General features: G+C 41.1%; 2 protein-coding genes across 8 annotated transcripts; one reads left to right on the top strand and one right to left on the bottom strand.

Annotated features, from left to right (window-relative positions):
• The first annotated feature begins 7,553 nt into the window (after positions 1-7,553).
• LOC147444699 (uncharacterized) lies at positions 7,554-11,789 on the top strand. 3 transcript variants are annotated; one of them, XM_086527240.1, is made up of 5 exons: positions 7,554-7,708; positions 9,012-9,352; positions 9,980-10,193; positions 11,154-11,253; positions 11,331-11,789. In XM_086527240.1, exons 2-5 carry the CDS (start codon positions 9,018-9,020, stop codon positions 11,594-11,596), a joined length of 915 nt encoding a protein of 304 aa, XP_086383366.1. In that variant the 5' UTR covers positions 7,554-7,708; positions 9,012-9,017; the 3' UTR covers positions 11,597-11,789. The 3 variants fall into 3 exon arrangements, with proteins under 3 accessions (XP_086383366.1, XP_086383365.1, XP_086383368.1); XM_086527239.1 differs by having other exon boundaries at positions 9,003-9,352; XM_086527242.1 differs by lacking the exon at positions 7,554-7,708 and adding an exon at positions 8,005-8,025.
• Positions 11,790-12,932: 1,143 nt separating this feature from the next.
• On the bottom strand, positions 12,933-15,983 carry LOC147444698 (bidirectional sugar transporter SWEET16-like). Of its 5 annotated transcripts, none has more exons than XM_086527244.1 (7): positions 15,520-15,683; positions 15,106-15,142; positions 14,907-14,971; positions 14,574-14,784; positions 14,264-14,362; positions 13,995-14,114; positions 12,933-13,453 (listed from the first exon to the last, which is right to left on the bottom strand). In XM_086527244.1, exons 1-7 carry the CDS (start codon positions 15,648-15,650, stop codon positions 13,283-13,285), a joined length of 834 nt encoding a protein of 277 aa, XP_086383370.1. In that variant the 5' UTR covers positions 15,651-15,683; the 3' UTR covers positions 12,933-13,282. The 5 variants fall into 5 exon arrangements, with proteins under 5 accessions (XP_086383370.1, XP_086383369.1, XP_086383371.1 ...); XM_086527243.1 differs by having other exon boundaries at positions 14,204-14,362; positions 15,520-15,676; XM_086527245.1 differs by lacking the exons at positions 14,907-14,971; positions 15,520-15,683 and adding an exon at positions 15,730-15,983 and having other exon boundaries at positions 14,204-14,362.
• Positions 15,984-17,991: the final 2,008 nt, after the last annotated feature.

Genomic DNA, 17,991 nt, shown 5'->3' with positions numbered 1-17,991 from the left:
ATGTGAGGAGATGTACTTCTTTATCGTAAGACTAATCCTTCTGCCTCTCAATCTAATCTCATACCCCGATAGCTCTCACCATCTTCGAAGGTGTGTGAGGTCTTGGGTCTGAGACCGTGAGGGAATTGATGTTGTGTTTTATAAGTTTTTGCTAAGTGCTTGAGGCTTCCATCTTCATTGCACTAGCTAGTGATTGAAGGAACACAAAGAATTGTATTGTAAAATGTCTCCCTTGATGGGGGAAACCTATAATACAAAGCCTTTTGGAGGGGGGGACCAGCTCCATGTAAATCCGGTCCTCAATTGTTGTCAATAGCTGTTGGAATTAGGGTTGCAGAGAAACGACACAGCTTGGAGAAGACGAAGGAAGCTCAAGGCACACAATAGAGAGTGTGTTTCTTAGTATGCAATGGAAAGATAGATAGCCCTAGAGTGATGGGCGTATATACAATGCACGGGGGAAAAAACCTCCTAAAGAGGGAAAAAATGCCCCGGCGGTCCTAGTGTATTCACACACATCACTACCACATGTATATGGTAACAAATCCCCCCTGGAGTGATGCGGTGAACGAGAGCTGGCACATGAGTAAAGGGAAGTGCCATGCCCTGAGGACAGGATCAATCAACGAAGGGGAGTAAGCCCAAAGCTTTGCCGGAAAGCTTCAAGCTTCTCACGAGACAATGCCTTTGTGAAAAGATCTGCAAGGTTGTCCTGTGTTGGCACATAAGCCAAGCTGATCTCTCCTGCTGAGAGCCTCTCCCTGACATAGTGGTAATGCACCTCAATGTGTTTTGTGCGATCATGAAAAACTGGGTTCCTCGCAACTGCCAATGCGCTCTGACTGTCAGTGTAGATAGTGTTGGCAGTGTCCTGTCCAACACCCAAATCAGCCATAAGGCGTCTGAGCCATACACACTCAACCGTAGCTGTGAAGACTGCCCTGTACTCAACCTCACAACTCGAAGTGGCCACAGTAGGTTGCTTCTTGCTCAACCATGATATACATGAACTGCCAAGCATGAAAAAAAAACCACTTGTGGACACTCGCGTGTCAAAACAACCAGCCCAATCTGAGCCCGAAAAAGCATGTAAGTCTGGCAGCAATGATCCTCCCTTGGGATAAAACAAGCCAAGATGTAAAGTGCCAGTAAGGTAGCGGAAAATCCTCTTGACAGCCTGCCAATGCTTAGACCCTGGGCTATGCATAAATCTGCTGACCTGTGAGACTGCAAACTAAATATCCGGCCTTGTGTTGCATACATAAATGAGGCAGCCAACAGCAGTTTGGTAAAGAGTGACATCAGCAGGATCACCAGCATCATGTAGACTCAACTTCAAACCTGTTTCCATGGGAGTGGCAATAGGTTTGCAATCCTCAAGTCCAAACTTACATAGCAATGTCTCTATGTAACTTTTCTGACACAAGGCAATACCACCATCACACTACTTAAACTGTATACCCAAATAATGATGCAACAGCCCCAAATCTTTCATCTTGAAAGTATCATTCAAATCAGCCTTAAATTCAGCAATATGTCTCTCATTTGGTCCAGTGATCAGCAAATCATCAACATAAAGAACCACGATGAGAAATACATCACCCTCACGCTTTACATACAATGTGCTTTCTGTTGGACTGTTACGAAAGCCTTGTTTGACCAAATGAGTGTCAGCTTTCTCATACCAAGCACGAAGAGATTTCTTCAACCCATACAAAGCCTTGTTACATTTGCACACTTTGTCCTCTTGACCTTTTATGACAAAACCGCGAGGTTGCGTTACATAAACTTCCTCGAATATGTCACCATTCAAGAAAGCAGTAACAATGTCTGATTGATGTACATCCCAACCAAAATGAGCTGCCAATGCACATAGAAAACGCACAGTAGTCATACGACAAGTGGGAGCAAAAGTCTCTTCATAATCTATGCCTTTTTGTTGTGCATAACCCTTTGCAACAAGTCGAGCCTTATGGTGATCAATCTCACCATCCGGCTTGCGTTTCAACTTGTAAACCCACTTCGTACCAATGGCCTTTTTGCCAGAGGCAAATCACATAAAGTCCATGTGTCATTTTCTATAAGTGCATCATTCTGATTGCATGGCAGCCATCCAATTTTCTGAATTCTGTGCTTCATCAAAAGTCAGAGGCTCCTCAACATCATGTAAGCTAGACAAAGCCAAAGCATAACAATCTGATGCATAAGATGCATGGCGAGAGCCTGAACGAGTACGACTAGACAAAGGTGCATCCAATTTACTGTCACGCAAAGTGTGCACCAGCCATTTTGGCATACCTCTAGCCTGCTCATTTTCAGCCCTTTCCTCATCAAGTACATCATGTACATCTGCATCAGTAATAGGCTGATCTAAAACATTTTCAGAAACCCCCATAGGCTGTACATTTGCCTCATTGGAACTTACATTCGTATTTCCACCACTGAAAAGAGGCAACAAAGTGTCATAAATGTCCTGTGAGCTTACATTACTGTCTCTAGTACATGACAGCAAGGACTGAACAGAATCTTCCACAAACACATCATCCCGAGAAACCAAAATACGTTTTGTTTGCGGATGATACAACCTGTAACCTTTGCTTTCAGCACTATAACCAACAAAAATACATTTGACAGCCTTATCATCCAATTTTCTGCACTGCACTTGTGGCACCAAAGCATATGCCAAACAGCCAAAAACACGCATGTGCTCAATAGAAGGTTTTCTATCATGCCATGCTTCATATGGAGTAATAGACTGCAAAGCTTTCGTAGGACACCTGTTAAGTACATAAGTGGCACACATAATGGCCTCAAGCCAAAAAGAATGCGGCAAAGCTTGACTTTTGACCATACATCGTGCCATTTCCGTCAGTGACTTGTTTTTCCTCTCAGCAACACCATTTTGTTGAGGTGTATAAGGCACTGTACATTGGTGTTTTATCCCACGACTAGCCAGAAATGCATTAAATTCATGAGACATATACTCCCCCCCTCGATCGGAACGGAGGGTGCCCATAGTACATTTCGAGACATTTTCACCCATAGCCAGAAATTGTTTGAAGCACAAAAAACTTCGGACTTCGCTTTAAGCGGAAATACCCATGCATGCCTGGAGTAATCATCAATGAAAGTCACGAAGTACAGGTAATTGCCCAAGGACGGAGTTTGCATGGGCCCACAAACATCACTATGCACAAGCTGCAACCTGCATGTGGCCCGAACTGAACCGTCCTTTGGAAATTTAGAACGCTGCATCTTTCCCAAAATACAGCCTTCACAAACATGTTTGACAGGTGCTTCAAGAGGCGGCAAAGAAGCAACCATATCAGATTTCTGCAAATGCAGCAAACTGGGAAAATTCAGATGACCAAAACGTGCATGCCAAAGTGTTGCATCTGAAATAGCCCTTGAATCTGCAACAGCATTTGCAAAATTTTGTCCACACTTGTCATACAAAGTGAGCTTATACAGCCCACGGCACAAAAGCCCAGATGCAACAATTTCATCACCAAAACTGAGATCATGAACTGTACATCTGTCATCCACAAATTTGACTACAAGTCCTGTTTTTTCTAGAAAGTGACTCTTGCAACAGCAATGTGCATAATGCATCAAACTTGACAACTTTAGGATTTCCTTGGGTCATAAGTCTCCAAGTACTAGCAAAAGTCTGGTAGGAATCTTGTAAGGCATCAAGAACACTCTGCACAAGGGAACTGTCTGAAATGACTTCACCTGCAGAAATAAGCTGCTGATTGATATCCTTGACACTAGCAAGGAAAGTGTCCATATCATCTTCCTCATGCATAATCTTCGACTCCAGCTCTTTACGCAGCAAAGCAATTTTAGCCTCATTGCGGCTTGCATAAAGACCTGCTAAAATATCCCAAGCCTGTTTTGTAGATTTTGTTGAACGGATGTGAGGAACAATGGTGCGCTTCATAGACAACGCAATCAATGCATGAGCCTGCACATCCTTAACATCCCAACGAGCTTGTTCTGCCGTAGGCAAAACAACTCTAACAGCTCCAATCCTTGCAGCAAGACCTGCAACATCCTCAACATCGCCTACATCCTCAAAACCAGGACGTACATCAATGCCCTGCACAATGTTCCAGACACCCTTTGACACAAGAACATGTTGCATCATATAAGCCCGCATAGGGTAGTTGTCCCCATCCAACGTGTCCTCAGCAGGAAACATCTTGAACACATCTGTGTTGTTGTTGTCAGCCATGGTAAACGCTGCACCTGATGTGAAAACTGCCCGAAAATAGGAGAAATGGAGCGGGAACAACCTGTGCTATATAGCACAAACCGTAGAAGACTATAAGGCACCTGTTATGCACAAAACGGCACTGACAGAAATTCTGCACAAAATGACGAAATAGCCTGTGCAGTACTGCCTGTAGTGGAAACGGAGGCCGAAATGAGCCCAAATCAAAATTCTGAGCAGACCAAGCTCTTTGAGTTCTCCCAAATCAAAATTCTGAGCAGACCAAGCTCTTTGAGTTCTCCCAAAATTTTTGTCGACCTGCGAACGCTCGCCAAAGCTCACTGAAATTGGAGAAAGTGAGCAGGCGTGTGCTGGAGCAGCTGGCGACTAAGCCCGGGAGGACGTGACCTACTCTGATACCAATTGTTGGAATTAGGGTTGCAGAGAAACGCACACAACTTGGAGAAGATGAAGGAAGCTCAAGGCACACAATAGAGAGTGTGTTTCTTAGTATGCAATGGAAAGATAGATAGCCCTTGAGTGATGGGCGTATATACAATGCACGGAGGAAAAAACCTCCTAAAGAGGAAAAAAATGCCCCGGCGGTCCTTGTGTGTTCACACACATCACTACCACATGTATATGGTAACAATAGCTTAATCTCTCTCTCTTTTGAAGTATTGTTCATGCCTATCTAACTAGGTGTTGTGATTTTTGTTGCTCTCTCCACCCAAGCACTCTTGTTATGCTCATTAGGAATCTATTCTAATGAAATGCTCACTATGTTCATGCTATTTTCCGCTACACACAAGTTACTGGGCCATTAAATGTTACAATGTTGATCGCCGCTAACTAATAGTTAAGCAGTTCCTTGCAGAATCTACCCAAGAGGTTTGAATTTACAGAATCTAACCAAGGGGTTTTGGATTGCCAAGGCAACACCCAAGGTGACCAGTTCAATATTTCTTGATTTTCACTAATCTCTCATTTAGTGTCTAACAGGTTAAAGACATACCGAGCCTTTTGAGGCTAGATTTTTGGTGATGTACCTTTCAAGTTTGGAAAGTGCACTTGAATCCGGGTAAGTGTAAGCGGGTTTCCATCTCCAGGTAAGCATATGACTTGGTTTGGTTTCAATTTTAAATATACTTTTGATTGAGTTTTCCAAGTTGGATGCTTATGCTCAAATGCTTCATCCATTTTGCTCTTCAGACACATAACAAGGTCATGTTGAAGTAAAATTTTTTGGGATAGTAGTGTCCCTAAACCCTACAATTATAGACCTGCATGGTAGGGATTTGTTTGGCACATGTTGATAGTCACAAGGTGAGCAACATGGTCTAGGAGCTCATGGAGTTCGGTTTAGCCAGTGTGGAGTAAGATTCATGAGGGTTCCTCTCACTCATGTCGCAGAGTGTTTACAGTTACCTTTACACACAAGTACATCTCGTATTTGATGGATGTCATACTTGTTAACGTCATTATATTAGACATATTCCACATGTGGAGAATATGATTCTTTGGGATTGACACTGGCACCTCTTTACTCAATTATGTGTCACGACAGAGTCCCTAGGTGCTGGTCAAATCCGTTTCACAAACCATTTAAAGCACGTCGTTTCAGTGGCCAAAAATTATTGGAGACCTGGAAAGACTTGTTAAGTTTACAAGTGTTATCAAACAACATAAAGCAGATGGTTGTTTACACCTATAGCAAGGATTTGATTATGAAAATGTTTCATTATTGGTATCTAGATATGATTAATTTTCACATTCTATTATGGTCCAAATATGTTAGCCGCCTTTCGCGTGATTGCAATAGAAAGTAATTACTTCTTTCCTTGTGTGCGGTGAGCATAACATTCGCCATAAGCATTGTTAATTATGGCCATGAAAATGTAGGTTCGGATCCGTTTTTGCTAAATGCATGCACCCTAGGTGTTATGGGCCCTAGTGTTTAGCAAAAACAAATTAGGAGCGGCATGCAAATTCATGAAATTCATAGCTTATAAAGCATTCTGCACTATATGTGCAATACTTCTATGAGACTTATTGTGGGTCTACCAATCATCATCGGAGCCCATGGCTCGTTTTGGATTTTTGTAGATAAGTTGACTAAACTTTGTACAATTTATTCAATCCACTATTCTAAAAACTAAGCTGGTTGTTTATAACTTGTATTGATTTTATAAATTATTCCAAAATATTGGGCGTTGTTGTGACCCACATTTACTAGTCATTTTTGGAAGACTGTATGTAAAGTGTTGAGTAGAAACAACTCAATATCACTACTACCACTAATCTAGAGACAAATAGGTAGTTTACAAGTGTTAATCTTGTGGTAAAGGATATTTTAAGCGCATATGTTAGCACAAATTCAACCAAATTGGAGAGGTTATCACTCTAGTTTTCTCACCACATGGGGCAAAGCATGTTGCGATTAGGTTTAGTCCCTTCATGTTTGGCTCAGGTTGTCAACCCGATCACTAGTTGTGGTGGGATTTTTTACTGATGAGAAATGATAACAAGTCAAGGAATTAATCATTGCTAATGAGTTATTTCACTATGTAACTTTCATGGAAAGTGAGAAGAGGTATTCTTTTGGACACCTCTTAGCTATAAAAATTCATTTAAAATACTCTAGTGAGTTATGAATACAAATTGCACACTATGTTGGATATAGGCCGATTACACAAAATGATTGCAAAGGGACAATAATGTGGAAAATCAAGATGTTCTTCTTGATTTCATTGAACCTCCTACCGAACTGTGTTTCGATCCAATGGACAGTTGAATCCACGAGGGATGCCAACGTGGAAAACATCAGTGTTCTTATAAAAATATCACCACTTTTGTTTTCGAGGATGAAAACGCTTCTCCAAGGGGGGAGTAATGTCAGCGTAGAGTAAGATGGGCCAAGCCAAGGTCCAGGACACACATACAATACATGGGCCCTATATTTAGCAGTCCAAGGGCTTATATTAGGCATGGTTGGGTGGAGATGTGCATGTGCTAATCCCCAGTCTCTCATACGGGCATGTTGGTGAAGGTGTTGGCCTCTCCTCGCATTTGAGTCGCTAGGTTCATACGAGCGTAGCGTTAGATTTTACTGCCTCCACTCCATGCGTTCACAAGGGACAATGGCTGCATTGTTCTCTTTTCCCTGCTAGCACACTGCTAAAGTGCCTGGTAGAATTATAATTTTGAGGGACGGGGGGGGGGGTCGCCCAACTTAATGCAGGTTTATAAACCAAGTCTCTCCACATGGTCCAATGGTTGCTTGCCAACGTGGACGCGCTCGCCCTGCCGCCTGTGCTGTATGAACCCAGTCCGAGTTGCAACTTGCAAGAGCCCAAGATTCGTTTTTCACAATCAACGGTGCCAAATAAGCGCCCTGCGATTTTTACAAATTACGGGTTCTTAAAGAAGATAAGTAAGTTGCAAAGCGGAGGGTTGACATCACCCCAGTTCTCTGCTGCTCGATTCATCCAGGTACTCACTCCTTCACAACTTTGATGGGTTCCACTCTGTCTCTGTCTGCAAAAAAGGAAACGCTAAATTTTAACGCTCTGCAATAATTCGCGCACTTTTAGATTTCTGTTTCTGCTCATCTGCAAGACAGATTGTGGTGGATTGGCTTTGAGTTCGCTTCCTTTGACTTCAGTATGATGCATCCGAAATGTAAAGGTTTGAGCTCAAGCAGTGTAATTGTAGCTTGCCTGTGTAGAAGGCAGATGATATGAATGGCGGATGGGTCTATAGGGACTGGGGAGTTTTGTACGGCTATGTTAATACCTTAGATTATACTGGTACTGTAGATCCTGTGCCCTCACTAGAGAATTTCATGAATTAGTCTTCGTGTAAGAGCTATGCCTACAAAGCTTTGTCTCCTTTAAAGAAGGACACTCCATGCATCTGTTCGTAGATGTCGTCAATATTAGCATGAGCCTCTATATTGGCAAAAGTCAAATTCTGATTTAAAAATTTTAGCTGATGACTAGCACTTCAACAAATCTCGAGTCTAGAATGCTGCCAATCGATGTGTTTTGCATTGGAGTATCCTACATGTATGCGGACTGATTCGTTTTGTATTATTAACATCTTCACGAATGTCAGAGTCTGCCATTGGTTTTGATTTTTTATCTGTATTGGATGGGATATGCCACTTTCACGACGTTGTAACTTTTTACAAGGACTAATTCAGTATCTAAGTTGAAGCATTTGTTTAAACCTTTGAATTTTGTAATCAGTCCCATGTACCTTATGTGTTCTCTCATTTTATATATATCTTTTTCCCTAGTTGCTATGGTTTTCAATGTTTCAGGACAGCAGCCTCTGTACAGGTCAAAGGACACCCAACTGGCCTTTCGAAGAAATTTGTTGCACTTAGGGTGTCATATTCTGCTCATTTTAGAGTTGAGGCTATTGCCTTCAACCTATTTTGCATATTTGAGCACCATGAGGAGTTGCTTCAGTCGGGTTACTCTGTTTTCCAACTCCTAATTGTTCTTGCGCGATGCTCCATCCTAGTTGCATGCTGCTTGAAAAGATAAACTAAAATTTTCTGTTTTATGTACTTGAAATACTCCTCTCTGTGCTCAATGGGTTTATAGCTTTGTGCGTCTATTTGAAACACTTGGCCATACAGCTTGTACCCTATTCATGAACTCTTTTACACAGGGGGGCAAGTGTCTTGTAGAGATACTTGCTATCAAGAAATATTGTTTTCCAGGGATGTTTGCTTTGGAGTTTATGTCCAGCAGGATTTTGAAATATTATTTGATAGTCTGCACAGGGATACATGGGTGGAGGAGCAATGATTCGTGGCATGGCACGATTGATGGGGGTCGCAGCAGCAGGGACTGCTGCAATGGCTCCATCATCTTCTCCAGCTTTCTGCCATGCTTCGACGCAAGAACATTCAGCCAACATGCCATCTGCGCTACATCTGTCTCAGAAGGAGGCTTCTTCTGGAGGTGTCCCTTCTGACATGCGATTCCTCAATGCAGATGACTTGGAATATTCTTCAGATGAGGATTGGGGCAAACTCTCTTACAATCGCCTTGTATTTTCCACTGCTCCCTCGGAAGAGGAAGTTGAAGAGGCCACCAAAGAGCTACATGCTGCTCTTCATCTGTAAGAATTATTTCTGTAGTTCACATGATTGACCTTTTTTGATGTGATTGCATTCTTGGATAAATAAGTTTTTGGAATTCAGTGACCTTCCCAAATTGGTTGTTAATTCGTTGGAGCAAGGCTGCACATATTAGAGAGAAAAGTTACCTTGATCTGTGGATGATCAGTCTGATGAAATTTGCGCAAAGAAAGAAGCTAAGAGTACTCTACTCTAGGACTTTACAGAGGTGAAGGAAGAGTAATAACTGGATAGTAAGGTGTATATATGGATTTTGTACAAAGCTCAAGCCTATGAGACATGAATGTGATGTACGAATTGTCAAATTGTCCAAAATTTACACATCCAAATTTTTAAATTTTATAACTGGATTGATAGTTAAATATATTGATGTTGTATAAAGTCCAAACATATGAACATTAATGTGATTGACGTACAGAATGTCCATTATCCAAATTATTTCAATCTATTGACTGGATAGAGATAAATTGTTGGTGTTGATGCTGTATAATCTCAAAGATTAATGTAGATTTTGTGTGTGTGGAGAGAAAAAGAGAGAGGGAAGGAGGTGTAGTAATGTTGGCTTTTTCTAAGTTCTATGCTGAAGTTAAAGTTTTGTTTTACTGCAGCTCCATTCCTGCCTCTAGTTCTGTGGAAAAAGAGAGCCCAACCATGCCTGTGGTGGAGAATGAGGAGAAAGAATTTGTTCCGGCCATTGTGAATCAAGAGAGGGCAACAGAGGAACAGCTTCCATCTTTGTCTGCTGGCCTGGGTCTGCTTGCTGCAGGAAGCAGCTCTGTTTATCAAGCATTTCATTTATTGCAGACTAACTCCAAGGTCCAGGTAGAGAGCCTCACCTTAGTATTACTGCTGATTTTATTGTCATTTTGGGCTTGTAACACTTGCCGATGAAGATTGATGGTACTGTCTTTTTTCCCACCCTCTGATCAACTTTAATTCTGGTCCTATTCACCTCTAAGTGGAGCTTTCTTGGAAGTCAAATTTTGTGTTTCAATGCGGGGCTGTGGAATTTTCTTTTTTCTTTTTTGCGCATGTGGGGGGTGGAGGGGAGGACTATTGCATGTACATCTCCTAGATTTTCTCATGTGCCGGAGGTCTTTCTTTGAAACGTTTCTGGTGTTGTCAGCATCATCCTGACATGCTAGAGATGTCTACCACAACTGATTACATGCATGGGGAAGTCGAAGTATGTACTGTGTATGATGGAGTGGATGGTTTGTATTGTCTTGTGGAGAACTACTAGGAGTCTTTAGCTTGCACTTTCGAATCTAGGCTTTTTCTGTAGATGTTTGTTTCTCTATATTGTTTTGTGGATGGAGTGGATGTTTTTCTAAGATTTGTCAGAAACTTCCTTTGTGAGGGCTGTAGAGACCTTGTGTATGCAGTTCTCTTTTATCCATTCCTTTCATTTTACCTCGATGGGGTCATCATGTGGATAAGCTCTTTAACTGCTGAGCTAGTGGTGCGACTCTTGACAAGACCTGTGTGTCAGGCCAAGGGTCATGAGATGTGGGCGGGCCACAAGTATGGCCCTGTCGGTAGAGGCCCTAGGGCTAGGCCCTCCAAGTGGACGTAATGTATGCTAGGGGGACACTCTATAAAGGTGCATGGTCGGGAGGTTAGAGGCATGTTGGTCTCCCCTTAATCTCACACTTCTTTTCATTTCTTTTCATTGGAAGGAGCGATGAAAAATTACTGTTTGCTTTTCTAATTAACTTCTTTTTATTAGTAGATTGAGGGATGTAAAAGCCAGCATGGTTATCACAAATTTGCGTGTTGCAGGATGCAGTCAAATCGCTTGCTCGTGATCCGGCAATCTGGAAAGCAGTTTTAAGCAACGAAAAGGTTTTGGAGCTCACCCAAACTTTACAGGAGGGACATGGTATGTGTGCTTTTATTTTTTCCTCTTGAGGATCGAGCGGGTAGTAACTGTGCTGTGCTGCTCTGCTGTTTTGACAGAAACTGCTGCTTCTGTTATCTTCAAGGAAGAGAATGGAGAAACTTCCATTTTGAAGCTCACCTCAAAGGTATGCGACTTCGTGACCGGCAAGGTTTTGCAGATTCTTGACAAGGTTGTGGAGATTGTAGGCTCTTTGTTTTCATCCGTCGAAAAGGCTTTCTTCTCAAAAGAACACAACGGTAGCATTGATAAGACCGTGGCATCATGCATGATGCTCGCGGTAGCAGTACTTCTGGTGGTACTTGTCAAGCGTGTAGGAAAGTGAGGTAAAAATTAAATAAGACTGAAGTATAGCTTTCGAATTCCAGTATTTTACCACCTTGTGATTAATGTACTGCTGTCGCTATGCGTAAGCAAAAGCAGTTCTAGGGATTAGAACCATGTTTCTATGGCAGGACCATTTTCCAACTGTTTGTAAAGTATGCATAATGTTAAAAGTATTGCGATCTTTGCTATGATGTTATCATCTCTCATTTCTTTCTGTTACTGGCATCCCTCTACTCCTTTGTGGTAGCTGATGCAGGAGACTGAGAATAGACAGGTTAATTCTTTTAGGTTAAACAGAACACCCAAATGATGGGCTTTTGTATCTCTTCCTTCTGTAAACAATGGGTGAAGCGTTTTCTTTTTTACACTGCTCTGTTTATAGTGTCTGGGAGAGTGACACACAGAGGGAGACACGTCCACTTCCGTAAATAGGAGAGGGAGAGGGAGTTGCCGGCTGCACAGAGAGAGAGAGAGAGAGAGAGAGAGAGAGAGAGAGAGAGAGATCTTGCTCTCACCAACCGTCCTTGGAATCTATCGCTTATTCCCTCTATTGGGACATCTCCAAAGATACCCCACACCATTTTAGATTCTTCCTAAATCGTGTCCACATACAAGGTCTATTTAAACTTGGGGTGCACTGTTAAGACTTATTGTTGCCCTAATTTTAAACCTGGTCAGCATTCCTAGCTTGGCACACATGGGCTTGGCAAGCCTTTTGGTAGAGGGGTGTTCTCTCTCTCTCTCTCTCTCTCTCTCTCTCTCTCTCTCTATATATATATATATATATATATATATATATACACACACACACACACACACACACACAGAGCCGCCATGTCCAATCGCAACAAAACTTTACAGGTGTAAGGGGATTGGTGTACTCCTTATCCCTGTTGTCCGAGTGTGCCAGGGTTTTCAACGGTTGCTGGTGGACATGGCTTATAGAGTAGTGATACGAGGATGTCTGCCATGAAGCAAGAGAATGTAGAGCAGTTAACTTTCTGGGGGTAAAGCCTCGAGTGATCTCATGGATGAAGCCCCTTTTGATGAATGCCCCACTTAGGAGGGAGGATATATGGACAAATGCCTCTCATGAGAGAGGGCAATCGATTAGTTGAGATGCTCAACGCAGGATGATGGATGTAGAGCATTTCTATGAGTAGCTTTTTGGACTCGTATCCCAAGAGTGATTTCTATGCATAATTCTTTGCTTGACAATTCTGTGAATGTGCATTGAAATACGGTAGTGTCCTTAGCTAGCATGTTGTAGTACAGACATGAAAGAGAGATGCAAAAGAGGCTACATCCTGTTTATGATGATGATATGGTGATCATATAAAAAGAGTGGTAAGTCATATTCATAATTGCGTTTACAAATATGCGGCGAGACTGGTTCCTTATTGGATTGATTGTCGACTTATCCATGCTGTCATACTCTCTCAGAATGTTCCGAGTAGGTTACGCATCTGTGTGCTGGACATTTGAGAGTGTCTAATCCAACCAAAGTGCTCTGTGGGAGATGAAAAGCTTTCCCTATGCATTTGTCTGTAGTGCAAGTGAGTGACCATTTTGTCTTCATAGATTTGCTTCAGAAATGTGCCATGAAATTGCAATGAGAGTGGCCAACTTTCATTACAACAGGTATGAGCCATTATTTTGTAGGTTTCCAAGGGAGCTTCTTGGCCTAGAGGATTTGAAGTTGCTGTGGGTTCAAGTGTGAATCGTTGCACGAGCGAGTTGCAAGGGCTGTGTGAGACTTGTCTGCTGATGCTCTACACTTGGAATGGATGATGACATAGAATGCATACACCACAAGCTGTATGAATCCTAGACAAAAACCGCTTCCGTTCGAAATCTGTGATCACAAATAGTTACAATGAGCCTCCTTTCTGGTGATAGAAGAGGAGAACTATTGGAAGAGTGGAAGCTCAAAGCAAGAAGCCATGGTGAGGACAATCTCCTACATCCTCTTTCTCTACCTCTTTCTACAAAACACACATGCGAAAGCGAGTGCCTCCTCTGTTCAAAATTTATACCTTGCATGAATGCATCATTGCAGGAGCACGCCTTATTTTGAGGTCCAAAATAGTATGACAAATTCATAATTGTGCTTCGCTGAACTGACACTTGGAATGCGAGTGCGCACACACAGTACATAGAATATTTATGTGCTCGTGTGCTTTATTTTTGCATCCTACATTCTTACATGAATGCTGTGAATAGTTTCAGCAGATGGGGACTCCTGCTCAAAACCGTGTGCGCAGTTTGGTGACACACATTTGTGGCTTGTGAACACAATGCAAGTATAGTGCCTACTCTCCCCAATGGCAAACAATATGAGTGGGCAAATACAAGTCAAAACTAATAAACATAGATAGAGCATGAATCATTCTTACCTCAAGATACAAATCTTTCATAAGCAAGGCATAGCCAAACCAAACTCCTCCACATAGGAAAAGGGACATGGAGAGAAGAAAGGGCATGTACTCTACGCTTCTGGTCGTAATTACCATCTTCTGCAATTATACCATCATCAATTGGAGTAATAGAATGGTTTCAATTCTCTAATTTGAAGGGCACCTTTAAAATGGGAGGAGGCACTCACCACTGCAATTAATGGAGAAGCATACATGCACAGGGAATTGAAAGCGGATAGGAGACCTACTACTTGAAGCCGTCTCCCGCCACGAGCAAAGATTAACGTGAATGTCAAGATCGTTAGGTAGATGCTAAGCATCACTACTGCTTGCTTTGCCAAAGTAAACTACAATGTAAAAGCCGGCATGAGTGAAATTGAATGCACAGTTGTATGTCCAACGAAAAGCATATAGATTCGAGGAGGGGGGTCACTTGTAAATATGTAAATATAGCACACGAGTTCAACAAAAGGGGTTGTTTAGCCCCATTTTTTAAAAATTCAATAACATGCATTGTAATACAGATAGACAAGCTAAGATTTTTTCAAGTGAAGTTACCCTTTGTTGTTTGCTGGCATACATCATGTAAATAGACAAGTAAAGTGATTCAATCGCACACCCTGATGCACTAATAGTTATGAGAAGTAATCCATCGCTGTCGAGGATGCCATAGTACAGCCACATCATATTGCTCAAGAGTGTACATATGTATGGAAATGCAGAGAAAGATTCGGTTGATCTTTTCCTGAGAATTCGCCAAAATGTTGGCCTGCATTGATCAATAGAGACAAGCAACATGATGAAAAGAATGCCCTTATCAAACTGAACGAGCTCCATCTCGTAATGATGATGCAAAAAGTTTCTTTTCTTAATATATTCTCGCATATTTACCGAAAAATAAAGTCTCTCTTTCTTCTTTTTAAAAGGTTGCGGATTGTCCGAAACACTACGTAGCGCTAAATAACATCAATGATGCATTAATCACTCATTAGCAGTCAATAATATAATCGATGCATTAATGAATTTGCGATGATCGCTTACAACAATGCAAAAGAAGCACAAGACTTTTTAAGGTTTAAAAAAAGCTCACATTGGTGAAGCAAAAACTAGCATAGAAAGAGCATTTCCTGCAGTAAAGATGACACAAAAAAAAAACCCATCATTTGATTGATTCAAGTAGCTCAAATGCGAACCTTCTGTTCATGTCAATCAAACCAAGAAAAACACAACTTCTAATCAATTAACTTGCTCGATTAGTTGTTGATTAGACATTTTAATGAGTCTTCTTCCCATATAAAATGAATCACAATCTAGACAATTAATTAACAGCTCGACAATTTCAGAAATTAGGTAGCTAAATTGGACTAAAGACACCGCGCTCGTATAAAATTGTTTCCTCTTTGCACAGTTTATTTCTACGTACGGATAGGGGGCTACTGAATATGGGGGCATCGAAATTAGACCATGAAAGAAGAAAATTTTCATTGTGCCAATGTTGACAAACCAGTATGGAATCGATGAAAAAAGCAAATTTTCACTGTGCAAATGGATGGAATGGGTGGAAACAATTTTCCATTGATAACGGGTACTTAGACTCGAGATGGCAAGAAAAAATTGGATGATTAAAGCACCCATTAGGATGAATTAGGCACCCATTAATCCTACTGACAAGCTATGTCAAACAAAGAGAGATAGTTATGATTAAGAAGCTTACCAAGGATGCCCAAAATTAGAGCTGCAAGCTTCATTGCAGTTGCAGGTCCTGTGATGCTCTCTTGCTTTGCTTTGTATATACGCACACACTTAAACTAACTGCCCACACTTATACTAAAAAGCTCACTTCTTTCTCATGATATTTCGATTTCTTGCGCTCCTTCTTGGTGAGAAAGAGAGAGTGAAAAGCGCAGGCACATAGGCCTATAGCACGAGAGAGAGAGAGCGAGAGAGAGAGAGAGAGATGTGTGTGTGAGAGAGAGAGTGAAAAAGTATGTATTTTGCCCCCCGTGCCTGCAATAATGTGGATTACACGCACCCCATTAGCTTTCTTTTCTAATATCGGAAAGCTTCTTTAGCATCGTTTTAAACCCACGTCCCTTTCACATTTGGCCGGACACAAATCAGGTTGTCAGGTTGGGTTCACATCAAGCCGCAGTTGGAGGTGCTTACGATTCTCGTGGTGGACATTCTCGAAAAAAGAAGGGCACATTAGGCACCAAATAGAGAGACCCTTCACATACTAGAAAATCTCTCCAAGAAAATTTTGTACGGCTTTCTTCATTGTAGCTAACCCTCATTCACGGATAGGTGTTCAGTTTGTGGCTCACTAATACTTTGAGTAAAGAGTTCAACATATGCCATCAATGATCAACGCCCTTCTCTGTCTTGCTTCTTCTACTTAGTGCGAAACCAAGCCTTAGACTGCCTGCAAGACTAATATGGTCACTAAACTCGAAAAGGGATCCATGGTCTCAAATTCAACATAACCTAAAAGAAATCAACATTTCTATCGCTTTCTTTCGTTTTGGAAAGTTCAAACTCAACCCCACGCACTAGTGCGGTCAAGTGTCCACATGAGTGATTTGTGCTGAGAATGAGGTCCAGATAGGTTATGTACTCTTGCTAAGCCTTTATGCGATGTTGCATTTACTAGAAAACTTTGTCAAAATTGGGTCACACTTGTGACACAAGCATGCCCAATTAAGCATTTTGGGTTTTGTGGCAAATTGTCGACAAAACATCTTATCGACGGGATAAGATTACATGTGTTGCCAAGGTTATCTTGTTTTATGAAATTAATTCCACTCTCTAGACTCCAATCTCACTGGAAAGACCCAACAGATGGATGGACTTAGTGGTGAAGGTGGGCATCTCTAAAGCTTACTTTAGGTTGCAAGAAAGCCAAATAACCTAATCTAGACAATTACTTTAAGTTACTTTTGGTCTTTTCACTAAATGGATTTTACTTTGCAAAAATTCCCATTTTCTTTCTTTCCGATTAAAAGTATTTTTACGAAAGAGAAACAATACAGCGCAATTCAAAAGAAGCAATATAAGAAAGATGGACTCAATTTTTGGAGAGAGTGTGTGGTGGCACCCATCTAATGAGGAGGGTTTTGTAATAATGGAGCATATTTGCCAATTTCAAGCTAGAATCACATAACTAGAGTAAAATAAAACTCAAATTCATCTCATCAAAATAATAACAAATTGTGACAAACCCTAGTATGCACACACTTGAAGATAGATAACATTGGTTCCTAATCAGAGAGGATCTCTTCCAAATCTAGTCCATGCCTCCTTTCTCAAGCAAAGTTCTATTTCCATTTCAAAAGTTTTCCACCATGCCTTTGACTCTCTTCCTCTTTGCGGCCCTGGTTTTCTCATGCTTTTTCTTACCTTGGATATTGAAGGAATGAAGATAGGAGAGCAAAAAGAGGAACCGAACATTGAGAGAGAGGCAAAGAGAGAAAGTGATCGATTAGGGCAAAAAATGGATGTTTGAAATCACTTGATTAAGGAATAGGCCAATACAATATTGACACATGTACAAAAGTATGGCTAAAAATGTTTAAACGATCCTCTATTTTGTCAAAAACCACTAAATTAGATGACATGTTGGTCATTTTCAAGGATAATGTAAAAGCTTGAACAGAAAATACAAGAGTACTTTTTATATTTTTCAAAAACTCAAAATTTTTTAAGCATTGGATGTCCTAGTGCTTGAAGGTATGAAACCTTTTATTAAAGGCATTGAAAAATAAACCATTTATAATGAAACATGAACTAAAGGTCTTTTCTATTACCTTTTTTTTCTTCAAATGTTTAATTTTCTTGCTGATTTTCCTATCCTTCTATCATTTCTTTAAAACATTATAATGACTCCTTCTCGTTGCCCTTCTAACAACATAATTTCTTGTGTTTTCATAATGTGAGAGATAATAGACTTTGGAAACCTATGTCTTTTGGTATGAATGAC

The sequence above is a fragment of the Adiantum capillus-veneris genome, chromosome 13, assembly GCF_014529385.1.
Source record: "Adiantum capillus-veneris isolate H3 chromosome 13, ASM1452938v2, whole genome shotgun sequence".
Lineage (NCBI taxonomy): Eukaryota > Viridiplantae > Streptophyta > Polypodiopsida > Polypodiales > Pteridaceae > Adiantum > Adiantum capillus-veneris.
The sequence above is the reverse complement of the archived record's forward strand: the minus strand, read 5'-3'. Positions and strand labels throughout refer to the sequence as shown.